Source organism: Impatiens glandulifera, chromosome 2, assembly GCF_907164915.1.
Source record: "Impatiens glandulifera chromosome 2, dImpGla2.1, whole genome shotgun sequence".
In the NCBI taxonomy this organism is placed as follows: Eukaryota; Viridiplantae; Streptophyta; class Magnoliopsida; order Ericales; family Balsaminaceae; genus Impatiens; species Impatiens glandulifera.
In genome coordinates, this window is record NC_061863.1 from 51,645,415 (window position 1) to 51,660,270 (window position 14,856).

Here is a 14,856-nt window from a genome sequence, read left to right on the forward strand (position 1 = left end):
ATTTATTTTTTATTTTTGTAAAAACATATTAATCTATTTTAATTTAAGCCCAATACACAAACCCAAATATAACTTAAATAGTCAGGCCTTTATTTCCACTAATATCAATGACTACCCACCCACACTCCAAAGTTCCAAACTAATTTAATTGGGGTTAGTCATTAGTGATATCTTTAAGTGAGTTCAATTTGTTTTTGCATAAGTTTCTCCCTCTAAAAAATTCTTGAAAAAAATTAAAAAATCATTTCTTTCCAACTCTTTTGATGATTTTTAGGATACTAAATGGATACTTTCTAAAGTTATCTTTTTCAATAAAATCATCGATTACTAAATAAAAAATCCTAAATCAACAAAGTCCAAAGTGATGTATCCCGATTACATTCTTTCATTATCGGTTGACAAGGTCGTCGAAGTTATTCTATTGAGTTTTTTTATAAATAGTTTTTATTAATAAAACAAAAAAAAAAATCTTTTTTTAAGAGAAAAAAAAAGTTATAATATTAATAGTAAAAAAAAGAATTTCCATTTTTATACAAATTGTTGATAGTTCACACATCACATGTGGATCGGTGGATTTCTCATAGCTGGCACCGATGCATGCAACCATTTTTATGGTAAAAGACTATGATCCGATTTTGCAATTTTTTCTTCTGCAGTACCTCGACGTGACATTAGCGTGAAAGGGGGTGTCTCATTTTTTCTTTTTAATACTCATATTTGAGTTGATATTTTTTCGTTCGATTCAGCATCTTGTTTATTTGAGTCAGATTTTTTGTTTCAAATTTTTATAATCTGAATAATATTTTTAGCAATTTGTGGGTCGTTTGTTGTTTATACCCCTCTAATTGTCTTGGTGGTCATTTCTCGAGTTTGTGTATGTCATCATCTTTTAGCATAAAGTTACTAAATATGTAGTTTTTTATTTTTCCAGTAAAAAATTAGTGAAACAAATATTTCAGTTAGAAGCTCTCTAATCAGTATCATCTCATTATTTATATGAGTTTCTCAATTTTTAACCATTTATGTTTGACATAAATATTTTTTGGCGTTGCTTACCAACCCCACAATAAATTATAATTTTCATTACAACTCGAAATATTTGATAAAAAAAATCAGCATTGTTTGATTGATTTGTTCAGATTACTTTACTTAATCACTAATAGTCATATATTTTTGGAGTCACCCTACAAATTTTACAAGATTGTTTAATTCTTTTCCATCTTTGATATATGATAATCAGACATAAAATCTCGAATCATGATATCGTCCTTGATCATAGGCTTTGGATTTGCCATGTTTAGCCTATCTCTTTGAGTCATGGTGTTGAAACGGAGGTCGTTTGACAAATGAGGGATCATCTTAAGTTTGTCACCCAGCCAAATATAGAGGATCAATGGGGCACACTTTCTTGATATGGCATTGGACTGATTCGACTCGCTTAGGCCCAAAAGTGTCTCGGCTAGTCACATCTACAAAACAAACACAAAAACAAGGAAATCGTGAACTTTTTTTTAAAATCCGAACGTACTCATAAATGTCCACCTCGACTATAATGAATACATGTATCTATATATATATTAGTCACATAAAAAAAACTTATGACGTGGTGATCGATGAATAGTAATGATACGGTTTTTCTATTTAATTAAATCATAAAAGAATGTTAGACTCTTTTGGTGTTTTATGACTCTTCCACCTACAAGGGCACATATCATCAGCCGGTCAAATTATGGGTCTTCTTTTAATTCGAAAAATTAAGGCATTTTTCCTTCCACCTTGGGAGCCTCACGTTGTATATATGATTCTCTTTATTTAATTAAATGTTAAGCACATTTTTTTTAGGGCAAATCAGGTTATTCCATCTAATCAACGAGGCAGGGGCCATTGTAACTCAATTCCTTGTAGATTCCTGAAGATGTGGCATCAAACGACATCTCCAATTGTGGTCCCAATCGCATTTGAGCGTCGGGCAATCATCGGGTCGCAAGGCAGCGGTGAAGATCTTCCCTCGGACGTAGGCAAGCGCGCAGACTCGTTTGGTGTTTTATGACTCCCCACACTCAAGGGCACGTACCATCAACATGTCAAGTTATGGACATTCATTTAATATTGGAAAAAAGTAAGGCATTTTTCCTTCCTATATGTGATTTTCTTTCTTTAATTAAATGTTAAGCTCATCTATGTCTTCACTGTATTTGTTATTAAATCCTTTGACTTCTCTTTAGGCTTAGTTTTATTCATCTTTCATTTATTTGTTGAACAAGTATTGACTCCACATTTATTTTATTTTTATTCCTGCAAAATAAATAATATAATATTAATACCAATAATATATATTTTATTTTATTTATTTGGTCTGATTTATTTAATTTGTTAATTTATTTAAATCTTTTTTACATTTCATTTAAATAGTTTTTTTAATTAATTATTTATTTCAATCTCGTGTAATGGGAAATTTAATAATATGACCCTAAAAATAAGAGTATTTTGATTTTTAACCTCACTAATAAAGTTTTTGTTTTTTAACTTTTTTTTATAAAATTTTCCAATTTTACCCTCAATAACCTTTTTATTTTTTTTATTTTTTTTCTTTTCTTTTTTTTCTTTTCTTTTTCTTTTCTTTTCTTCTTTTCCCCCCGCTTTCCTCTTTCCCCCGACCGTTGCACTCCCCTCCCTCCCCAGGTCTTCTTCCCTTCCGTTCTTCTTCCCCGTTAGCTTCCGTTTCTCCGACGCCAAGCTCCGTCGACGTTCGCCAAGAAGCCCAACCCTTCTAGCCAGCCTCTTCGTCGATCGCCAAGCCGAACTTTCAGCCAACGACGATCGCCAAACCTCGGACGATTCTAGCCCAACGATTTGAGGTTAGTTTAGGTTTATTATTTAGGTTTATTGTTTAGGTAATCTTAGTTTAGTTTAGGTTTATTGTTTGAAATGCTGAGAATGCTGAGATTGATATAGTTTGAAATGCTGAGAATGTTTGTGAATGGTTTGTGAATATTTGCTTTGCATGTTTTGCTTATTATGAATGCTAAGAATGGTATAGGGTTTTAGGGTGAACATTAGGATTTTAGGGTTTTAGTTTAGGTTTAGGGCTTGGCGTGGGGGTTGGGCGTGGGGCGTAGGGATTAGGCATGGGGGTTGGGCGTTGGGCGTTGAAGGTGGGCGTGAGGCGTGGGGGTTGGGCGTGGGGGTTGGGGTCTGGGCGTGGGGGTTGGGGTCTGGGCGTGGGGGTTGGGCGTTGGGCGTGGGTCTTGGGCGTGGGGCGTAGGGCTTGGGCGTGGGGCGTGGGGCGTGGGGCGTGGGTCTTGGGCGTGGGGGTTGGGCGTGGGGCGTGGGTCGTGGGGCTTGGGCGTGGGGCTTGGGCGTGGGGCGTGGGGCTTGGGCGTGGGAGTTGGGCGTTGGGCGTGGGAGTTGGGCGTGGGGCGTGAGGCTTGAGCGTGGGGCGTGGGGCTTAGGCGTGGTGCGTGGGGCTTCAATTATTAATATGATTTTATTGGTTTTGATCAACCAAACATTGTGTATATGATTTTAATGATTGTTTTTGCAGATGGCACCAAAGGAAACCATTCTCAATGATTTTAATGGTCGTGTTTCATGGAAATCCACCGGTCCCAGCTTGGCAAAGATAAAGGAGAGGTTTACTCACCATGATCTTTTGGATAGAGCTTTCTGACCCAATTCAAGTCTATATTCCAAGCCCCGACATTATTATTTTCAGGAACCATACTCCATCAGATGCTTATCAGAAAAGTCAGTTCAAATTCGAAGGAGATAAGGTTCTTGGTCAAAGGTAAGGAGGTCTGTTGGGGCACGAAGGATTATGCATTGGTGACAGGCCTCAACTTTGGCAGATTTCCGTTGGTGGAGGAGGTTGAAGAATGTCCACCCCTTGTCCTCAAATATTTTAAGGGTAAAAAGGATGTTAGACTGAAAGAGCTTGAAGACATTTTCGTCGGATGCTCTGATAAGGAGGATTCATGGAAGATGGGGCTCATATTTCTCATTTACCAGTATCTGTTCGCATCTGATAACAGGAGGAAGATAAGTTTGAGAATCTTTCACATGGTGGAAGACATGGAGATGTTCCTCCAATTTCCATGGGGAAAGGTGTCCTTCAGAGCTACCCTGTAGGGTATTGACAAAGATATCAAATACCTCCGTGGATTATATCTCTCAAAGAAGAAAAACTGGAACAAGAAAGGCATATGTGATGTCACTTATACTATACATGGGTTCGCACTAGCATTCCAAGTGTGGACCTATGAGCTTATCGATACATTCGTCCCCAATTTTGCTGAAAAGACACTGGAAGATGATCTTACAAGCCCAAGGATAGTGCTCTATAAATCTTTTAGGAGTTATACCGGACCTGAGGTATCCACAGTCATCCAGGAGTGCACTGTTCGAAGAAAAATTCATGAGTCTGCGGAGGAGAAGCGGATGTACTCTGGGGACGACTTTGAAGATATGACAAACAACATTTATGATGAATTCTTTGGATGTGATACGAGGAAGAGAAAGATTGAGGTTTTGAAGAAGAAGAAAAACATGAAAGGACTCCCAAACCGCCGACCAAGAAGAGTAGACATATTAGTCCCAAGGTCCCTGAAGTTAGTGGTGAAACTAGCCAAGAAAGCTCCTCTCATTCAATCCCTTCTGCGACGACTCCTATTCCAACTGTGTCTACATCTTGTGCACCAAATTGAGTGTCTCAAGACTTAACTGTCAAACTTGATGTGCTGACAAATGTTGTGAATGAGATTAAAAAGGATGTGAATGAGATTAAAAGTGAAATCAAGCTCATGAAGGACAATCAACAACTTATAATCACATTATTGGGGCAAAGAAATGAACAAAAGAATGGTGGAGGAGAAGAAAAAGAAGAGGCAGGTACTGCTGCAATTGATACTGAGAAGAGGACGACAAAGAGGAAGAATAATAATCTTACACTTGTTGAGAATAGAACGAAGAGGAAGAATGATGATGTTGATAATGAGAATAGGACGAAGAGGAAGAATGATGAGTTAATGAACTCTAAGAGGAAGAATGACGATAAGATGAAGAAGACTGAGGATGATGATGAGATTACAAGAAAGAGGAATGAGAGGAAGGAGAGGCGAGAGAGGGTGGCGATTTTATCAAAGAAGAAGATTGATGATGAGTTGGACAAGAAGAGGAATGTTGAGAAGTTGGCCAAGAAGAGGAAGGCTGAGAAGAGGAAATCGAAAAAGGTAAACACCCACACGCCTAAGTCTCACGCCCCACCCCCCACGCCTAATCCCTACGCCCCACGCCCAAGCCCCACGCCCAACGCCCAAGCCCCCACGCCCAACCCCCACGCCCCAAGCCCAACCCCCACTCCCAACGCCCAACCCCCACGCCCAACGCCCAACCCCCACGCCCAACCCCCACGCCCAACCCCCACGCCCAACCCCCACGCCCAACCCCCACGCCCAACGCCTAACCCCCACGCCCAAGCCCCACGCCCCACGCACCACGCCCAACGCCCAACCCCCACGCCCAACGCCTAACCCCCACGCCCAATCCCTACGCCCCACGCCCAACCCCCACGCCCCACGCCCAACCCCCACTCCCAACGCCCAACCCCCACGCCCAAGACCCATGCCCCACGCCCAAGACCTCAAAATGTATTTTAATCTCATTTCATTTTTGATTTTGCAGAACGATGAGGAGGAGGAGGACGAGTACGAGGACGAGGAGACTGAGGAGGAGGACGAGGAGACTGAGGAGGAGGACGAGGAGACTGAGGAGAATGACGAGAATGACGAGAAGACTGAGGAGAATGACAAGGTATGGTATAGAACGTGCAAATCCCCGCGTTCCACAATGTATATATATTAATCTGATTTTTTCATTGTGCAGAATGATGATTCGCGCCCCACGCCAAAAACCTCTCGCAAATTGGTTTTTGATGGCCCAGAGGAGAAGAATGATGATGTGCATGAGAACAAGGAGGTGGTGGAGAACAAGGAGAAGGAGGAGAATAAGGAGGTGGAGGAGAACAAGGAGAAGGAGGAGAATAAGGATGTGGGGGAGAACAAGGAGAATGAGGTGGAGGTAGAGGTAGAGGAGAATAAGGTGGTGGAGGAGAACAATGACAAGGAAAAGGAGGTGGAGGTGGAGGAGAACAAGGTCAGGAGAAGGAGAAGGAGGTGGAGGATGTGCATGAGGATATGAATAAGAAGAAGGAGGTGCTGGAGGAAGAGAATGACAAGGTATTGCACCAAGTCCCATGCCCTACATTCCCCAATGTATATTAATCAAATTTTTTGATTGTGCAGGAAGAAGATTTGCCCCATGTTACAAATGAGAAGAAAGAGGAGGTTGAAAAAGAGATTGTGAAAGAGGTGATTGTGGATACTGAGGAGGAGGAGAAGAAGAAGAATGAGAAGAATAAGCAGAAGGAGAAGGAGAAGGAGAAGGAGATGAAACAATTGACTCCATCACAATTTGTTGGTAAAAGTTTTCGGAGAAAGAAGAAGTCGAAACAATTGGGGGAATACACCGACCCTGGTGGGAAAGGGTTTAAACTAAATGATCCGGTTAAGGTTAATCCTTTGTTACGAATTGACGAGGAAAAGATGAAAGAGTTGAAGAAATGGTTAAAGAGTGATGCAAATGATTTCAAGGAGTTGACGGGTTGCTCTGCAGGTCGTTCTTTATTCAACAGATTGCTCAAGCCTCAACAATGGTTACACGATACGGTAAGTATTTTTGTTCTCTATTTTTGTAAACCTCACGCCCACGCCCCACGCCCAACCCCCACGTCCCACGATCAACCCCCACGCCCCACGCCCTACGCCCACTCCCCACGCCCAACCCCCACGCCCCACGCCCAAGCCCCATGCCCCACGCCCGAGACCCACGTCCAAGCCCCACGCCCAAGCCCCACCTTTTGTTCTACGCCTAATAATTTTGCTTAATCAATAATTTTTTTCGCAGGAGATAGATGAAATCTGTCATCTACTGAAACGAAGGGTTGAGGAGTTTCTTAAGACATATCCAAGAAATTTCTCAATTGCTGACTCCAAATTCTCTCAGAAGATGAATAATCGTTATGATATGTTTACCCCGAATCCTGCAGGCTACGAATTCGACGATCTCATGGAATACGTAGTTGGTGAAGAAGTAATCCTTGGAATATTGTTGATATGATATATGTACCCTTGAACCTAAAGCAGAAGCACTGGGTCCTGTGCAAGATTCATCTACAAGATTGGTGCATATATGTATATGACTACGAACAGAATATGTTCCCAAATGATGAATATGACAAATTCTTGAAACCAATGTGTGTAATGGTGCCGTACTTGCTTGAACAGGGGTTCACCACGGGCGATAAACAAAGGTTTCCACAGATCAAATTGGATACGATGCCATATTCCATAATACCACACCCAATAGTCCTAAAGACAACCAAAAGTGGGGACTGTAGGGTTTTTACTATTATGCATTTGGAATACCTTACTGCCTCATTGGATATATCAAATGTGGTCACTGAAAATATGAATTTTTGGAGAAACAAATGGGCAGTAAGGTTATTCCATCAAATTGTAAACCCTTGATCTAAATTCAATATAAATAGTTAATTTGTTTGCTTCAAATTTCATTCTAAAATTAGTTAATTATTGTTGTCTTTGTTAGATTCAAATGAATGAGATTTTCCAGTAAATAATATGTATAACAAAACCTTAAATTAATTCAAGTAAATAATATGTAAAGCTCCAACGCCCAACCCCCACGCCCACTCCCCACGCCCCACGCCCACTACCCACGCCCCACGCCCCACGCCCTACGCCCTACCCCCACGCCCCACGCCCAAGACCCACGCCCAAGACCCACGCCCAACCCCCACGCCCACGCCCAAAGGCCCACGCCCCAGGCCCAACCACCACGCCCACTCCCCACGCCCAACCACCACGCCCCACGCCCAAGGCCCACGCCCCACTTATTGCCTTTGGGCACCTGCACATCAGATCTGTTACAACAGAAAAAAAGGCACCTGCACATATACCACCTGGACAAAACTACCACCTACATATATATATATATAAAACATCATATGGAATAGTCACTAATTCAGTTGGTGCAAAAACATATAATTTAACAAAAAGATACAATTTAACCAAAAGAAATATTGTCTAGAGAATGTGGCAAAGATGAAGATTGTGAAGGTTGGGTCAACTGTGACGGTTGTGAAGGTTGTGACACTTGTTGTCTTGAAGTAGATGGTGCAGGCATCACTGCTTTGCATGTTGCCCTGTTATGGTCTCGACCGCCACATGAGTTGCACCGTCTCTGTTCTTTACGAGGCTCATCTTGTGATGGTCTACGCTTTGTTATTGGCCTACCTTTCTTAACCTTGATGGGGGGTTTTAGACAAACTCGTTCCTTGATATTTTCTGGAATATCCCAAGAACCTTCATCGCAAACTGGATAACATGTATCTACATATGCCATGCACCACGCTTCAGTTATGAAAAACCTGAAAAAAAAAACATTTAAGTTATATAAATTCAATCTTAGAATTAAACAATGCAATAATTCTTTAACCTTGAGCAGTACTCATATGGAATAGTTTTCCGAGAACGGGCAGCAGCAAGGGCATGTTTACAAGGAAGACCAGATAGATCAAATACCCTACAAGTACAAGTTCGAGTTTGGAGATCAACTTGAAAATCATGTTGACCGTCATTCACATGAAACTCGAATCTGTTAAGCGGATTAACGGTGTAGAATTTGGCCTTCTCGGCTTGTTCACGTAAGTACTTTTCATAATATTGAGATAAATATTCTGTGTGGTTAGAAGCTTTTTCTCTTCTATCATGAAACCATTCTTGTAGTGTGATTCGTAAATACTCAGCCAATGTTGATATGGGATATTTCCTAGCATTTCTGCACTAACTATTAAAGCTCTCAGCGTAATTGTTTGTCATTTGATTGTATCGAAAACCAGGAAAAAATGCACAACTCCATCTCTCCACTCCTATCTCTTCCAGATAGGCAGCAATACGAGGGTCCTTGGTCTTGATCTTGTCAAAATGGAGTTGAAACTTTGGCACTGTATATGCGCGTGAAGCCATATCAAACTCATCGTGGCAGTTATCGGTTTTGAATTTGGCCATAATATTCATTTTGATGTGGTATGTGCATGCCGCGTGATGTGCTTCTGGAAAAACAGCGGACAAAGCATTGGCAATACTTGGATGTCTATTAGATACGAAGACGAGATCCGGGACTAATCCAATTGCCACTCTTAATTGTTGCATGAAATATGTCCAAGAGTTATTATTCTCCGAATCAACAACGCTAAAAGCAAGGGGAAATAGTTGTTCATTCGCATCCAATGCAATCGCAATCAATAATTGACCTCCAATCTTGTGTTTAAGAAAACTGGCATCGACGGACAATACTGGACGACAATACCTGAAACCTCTGATTGAGCAGCCTAGAGACATGAACATATATCTGAAATGGCCATGCTCATCCGTCTGAATGTCGGTTATGATACCTGGGTTATTCTTCGCCAACATGAACAGGTATGATGGCAATTTTCCATGTGATTCTCCATTGTTCCTCGCACTGCCATTAATGCTTGTTCCCTAGACCTCCAAGCCTTATTATATTTCAGCTTAAACCCATAATTTTTCTGCATGTCTTCCATTATTTTTTTAGGCATGTGGTCATGGTGATGGTCCATATACTTACGTTTGATGCACTCCGCAATTACCCATGATGGTGCTTGCCTCGTCAAAATTGAGCATGTGTGTACATTTAGTAATTTTCGAATCTCAAACATCTCTTGAAATTTCCCTTTCACGGCACGCAACCTCCACTTGCAATTCTCATTCACACATTTCACAAACCAAAGAACTTTTGTTGACTTTTCGATTTTGAATTCAAAATGATTAGCCATCGCATATCTATGCACCCTCAATTGAAGTTCTTTTTTGTTCTCATAAAACGTACCCACTTCCAATCCGTTTTCAAGGGTTAATTGAGCATGTGTTTCAACCGGGATTGGTTCCTCAACATTGATGGATGTTTTCCTCATAGGGGAAGTGGCTGGCCTGGGTTCAAAAGGGGGGTACTAGCAACCAATTCACTCGGATGAAGAAATGGGACTTGTTGTTCTTCATTTACTGCATTGTGTATGTCATTTTGGGGGAGTGGATCTTCATGCTCAAATTCAGGAACCTCCTCTCTTTGGATTTCATCCGTTGGGTGTGAAGGTTGTGACTTCTCTAGTAAAGATACACAAAGAGGAGTGTTTTGCTCTTGGTGTGAAGTCGAAATATGTTGCACATAGAACATCACATCTTTATCACATCGGATAACAGCAGGAGGAGCTCTTTTAAAAAGACAATTATATTTCACTTTCAACACTAAATCATATCTCACTTTGTCCACACGAATAGCATCATAGACGATTTCAGTTAATTCTTCATATGTAGTATTTCGGGATAGATGCACACCTACTAAAGAATTTGCTTCAAAAGAACTAACACATTCATCATCTTTCATCCACTCACCATCATATAGGACAAAACAGCTAACATATAAATTGGAATCTGCAATTGATAGAAATTTAAATGTTAGTGTAGAAAAGAAAACCTACCATAAATGGATCGTTGGGCTTGGGCGTGGGTCGTGGGGGGCGTGGGGCTTGGGCGTGGGGCGTGAGACTTGGGCGTTGGGGGTGGGGCGTGGGGCGTGGGGTTGGGCGTGGGGCGTGGGGAGTGGGCATGGGGAGTGGGCGTGGGGCGTGGGTAGTGGGCGTGGGGCGTGGGGGTAGGGCGTTGGGCGTGGGGGTTGGGCGTGGGCGTAGGGCGTGGGGGTTGGGGGGTTGGGCGTGGGGCGTGGGGGTTGGGCGTGGGGCGTGGGGCGTGGGGGTTGGGCGTGGGGCGTGGGGGTAGGGCGTGGGGCGTGGGCGTGGGGTGTGGAGGTGGGAGATTATGCGTGGGGCGTGGGGGTTGGGCGTGGGGCGTGGACCGATTTTGACAGCATTTCGTTTACGTAGTATTTCCCAGTATTTCAACCATAACATTGACAGCCATTCAACATAACGTGAATGAAATGAGATTGATAGAAATGAACGTACCCATTTAGATGTTGGTCGGTTGGTCTCGTCGCGGAGTCTTAGTTGGGTCTCAGGCGTCGCGGAGCTGTGTCGTTGGCGGTGGCGGCAGTTGGTCTCCCTCGGACTTCGGTGGCTAGCAGTTGGGGGAAGGGAGGGTGGTGGGGTCGCGGTGGAAAGGAAGAAGAAAGGTGATTGGGGGATGTTTGGGAAATGGGGGACATGTGGGGATGGGTGGTTGGGGGACCAACGGGGGAGTGAATGAGAGGAGAGAGGGAAAGGAAGGAAAAAAAAAGAAAAGAAAAAAAAAAAGATAAAAAGAAAAAAAAAAGTAAAAAAAGTAAAAAAATAAAAAAGTTATTAAAAGGGTAAAATTGGAAAAATTTATAAAAAAAGGTTAAGAAACAAAAACTTTATTAGTAAGGTTAAAAATCAAAATACTCTTATTTTTATGGTCATATTATCAAATTTCCCTGTGTAATGAGTTCGTATCATAATATTGAAAATTAATTTCGTTGGTTCGGAATTATTTAAAATTATAAATTGGGGTTAAAAAATGAGTATTTACATAAATATAACATAATCATAATCATTTCATTATTTCAATTTTATTTGTAACTTAACGTCACAAAATAGGTGTCTAAGAAATCAAATGTCACGTTTTAGGAACGAATTTGTATGGTTATATTAAGGTTCTAAATTACAAATAAATAAATAAATCATTTATAATATTATAATTCAAAAAATTAAAAATCTTGAACCAATCTAGTATAGAAACTTGAGATAAAACTTTTAGCATTTAGTTCCTCTTATAGGCCCAGGCCCAATAGTCAATATTAAATCTTCCCCTTCCACAAACTGGTGGTATCATCAAAATCGGAAAAACCATGCTTATGCTGCGAAAATAAAAGAGAGATCTTGTTGAATGTTGAGTTTTCCAGATGAAGAAGAAGAATTCAACTTTAAACTGAACCCCTTTACTACCCACACATGATGTCTTTACTACCTTCTTCAATATCACTATCAAACTCGCCACACCCTCAATTCAATCGACGACATCCTCCCTACCTCTATTACTCATTATCTATTGGATCTTTTCCTACCCTTTTCTTTAAACTTTCCAATTTCATCATCAAGACTCCATCTTCGAGTTCTACAACTGGAATTAGATGCACCAACGAGAAAGATTCTACCTACAGAGGCTCGTCCAATTTTCTGCGGAAACCGGCCTTATCTGAGTCCGTGAAGCAGGTACGTCCAGGCAAGGATGTGGAAGAATATGGTGACAAAGGTGAAGAGGAGGAAGAAGGGTGGGTTGACTGGGAGGACCAGATTCTTGAGGACACTGTCCCCCTTGTTGGTTTTGCTCGAATGGTCCTTCATTCTGGGAAGTAAGTGAATTTTCCTTTCTTCCTCTTTGGTTGACTGATTTTGTTGCTTTAGATGAATAGACCTACCTGGCCTAGTTTTCATTTGGTAGTGGGGATTAATAATACTTTATCATGAGTAAGTTCTGAAGAACCCTACTTTTTATTTGACTTCTTCCTTCCATTAGATGTGTTGTTACCATGAAAAGATACTGGCATTACCCAGTTAGTAGCTAGAGATGTATAATGAAAATCTCAGGAAAATCAGTCGGCATGTTATCAGTATTTGGATTATTTTGGAAATCTTTGTTTTGTTGTTGGTTCTTCTTCATTGATCATATTGGTTGCTGATCATAATATGTAATATTTGTTTGGAAGGAAGATATGAAAGTGGCGATAGATTAAGTCCGGAGCATGAGAAAACTATCGTAGAGAGGTTTCTTCCTTATCATCCAGAGTGTGACAAGAAGATTGGATGTGGAATTGACTACATTACGGTTTGTCTATCTTCCTCCCTATGCATTTAAATTCATATTATACTTGTTGTTGTTGTTCATGGTAGGCTGGTAGCAGCTCAGCTGGTGCATGGTTGGTTCAGTCACTAAATTTACTGGAAGATTTGTCACTTTGATTGATTTCTCAACATTTTGAGATCAATTATGTAATGGTGATCTGATGTAAGGTTTTGTCCTTTTGTTTTTGTTTGACAGATTGGATATCATCCAAATTTTGAGAGTTCCAGATGTATATTCATAGTAAGAAAGGATGGAGAGATGGTTGATTTTTCGTATTGGAAGTGTATAAAGGGTTTAATCAGGAAAAACTATCCATTGTATGCAGACAGCTTTATCCTCCGACATTTCAGAAACCGTCGAAATGCCTAAAGTAGTTGTAAATTAAGGATCTCTGTTCTAGCCTAGCCTAAATATGAAGATTTCTTTCTGAGTTTATGTTGGCTTGTAATTTGAGGTAAACTATAAGGTTATGATGAGATTCTCTTTGAGTAAGAGAATGGTAAGAATGGTTCTTCTTGAGTGCTGAATGTATGTAATGGTGCAAATGATTATTTGTTGTAGGGGATTGTTTTGATTCTTTTTGCTTATGTTATAATGGATCATTGCTAGATACTAGCTGAAACATTTTTTATCCAGCAGCCTTAATATTGTTGTAGAAGAAGATAAGATTTAGGTCAATTCTAAGCCAATATTGACCTCAAATGAGTGAGTAATTAGAGATGTTCAATTCCACAACTAATAAGCTAAGATCATTAAAGAATCTTTTTTTTTTCAGTTTTATTATAAAGTTACATATATAAATTTTATACAGGAATATTTTTCTCACAATAAGTAACTATCTTTATAGATCAATAAATGACTTGTTGATTGAACCTGATACTATGAATAATTTCATGTGGGATATTGTTATTCTCTTTTTGGTTTTGACTATGTTTTGTTGAAAGAAATTATGGGAGTTTAAGATTTCTACAAATTATCTTTTTATGGGTGGAGTGGAATTTATGGTAGAATTTTAACGGACGACAGATGCATGCGCAAATGATTTATCTTTTTAGTGTTTGAGTGTCGCTAGTATTTGGAGTTTTCTTTAAAGCATTATTGGTGTCTCGTGTGTAAATTTATGGGTCTAAGATAATGTAGTTATATTCATATTATTTTCATGGATAATTTGGTTTGAAATGAATTGTAAAATTTGCACCATCTCAATCTATCGTTATGGAACATTCACTCTTAATATTATATGAGATTCTATTTTAAAAAGCGACAAATCTATCAAATATCTGCCATTTTGTAGGATGTTTGCATGCATTCTTTATTTATTTAGTTAAATTTATCTCCACAGTTGTTATGTTTTTGTAATTGAACTTGTAAGATTATCTTTTTCATAATATTATTATATGGTATAAATTAACAATCAATTTCTCATGAAGGCTAATTTAAGTTTTTGAGTGCTCTTACAAAATAAAAATAAAAATCATTCAAGCAGTATCTAAAGAGTCTTTATTAGATATTTTACGAGGCACTGAAAGTTATTAAAGGGCTTATAGTTATTAATGGGCATATAAACAAAGTCAACAAAATAATAAGTGATACTAATCATTTAAGTAAGAGAAGTTACAAGTAGAAAAGGTATTAAGAAGAAATATTAAATCCATTTACTATAAAATTAAAATATAACTATCATTTATTTCTTGCTAAAAATGAGACAAAATATCGTTGCCGAATTGTTTCTAGTATTTAGTGTCATTTCCCATCATTCTTTGAGTATCATAAATATCATTTTTCTGTTTTAATTTGAAAATATGGGCTCTCCTACTTTTTTTTTCGAGTTTTTTTTTTTTTTTACATCAGGAACATAGATAATTACAATGGACTAGAT

The 14,856-nt window shown here is 39.7% G+C and overlaps 2 protein-coding genes across 2 annotated transcripts; both read left to right on the top strand.

Annotated features, from left to right (window-relative positions):
* The first annotated feature begins 3,128 nt into the window (after positions 1–3,128).
* On the top strand, positions 3,129–7,583 carry LOC124924871. The gene is made up of 11 exons (XM_047464857.1): positions 3,129–3,155; positions 3,545–3,633; positions 3,716–3,787; positions 3,849–4,104; positions 4,177–4,689; positions 4,767–5,228; positions 5,881–6,009; positions 6,300–6,365; positions 6,495–6,722; positions 6,961–7,146; positions 7,200–7,583. Exons 1-11 carry the CDS (start codon positions 3,129–3,131, stop codon positions 7,581–7,583), a joined length of 2,412 nt encoding a protein of 803 aa, XP_047320813.1.
* A 4,375-nt stretch (positions 7,584–11,958) lies between these two features.
* Positions 11,959–13,589, top strand: LOC124927147 (protein DCL, chloroplastic-like). The gene is made up of 3 exons (XM_047467506.1): positions 11,959–12,486; positions 12,845–12,959; positions 13,173–13,589. Exons 1-3 carry the CDS (start codon positions 12,086–12,088, stop codon positions 13,344–13,346), a joined length of 690 nt encoding a protein of 229 aa, XP_047323462.1. The 5' UTR covers positions 11,959–12,085; the 3' UTR covers positions 13,347–13,589.
* The last annotated feature ends 1,267 nt before the right edge of the window (positions 13,590–14,856 follow it).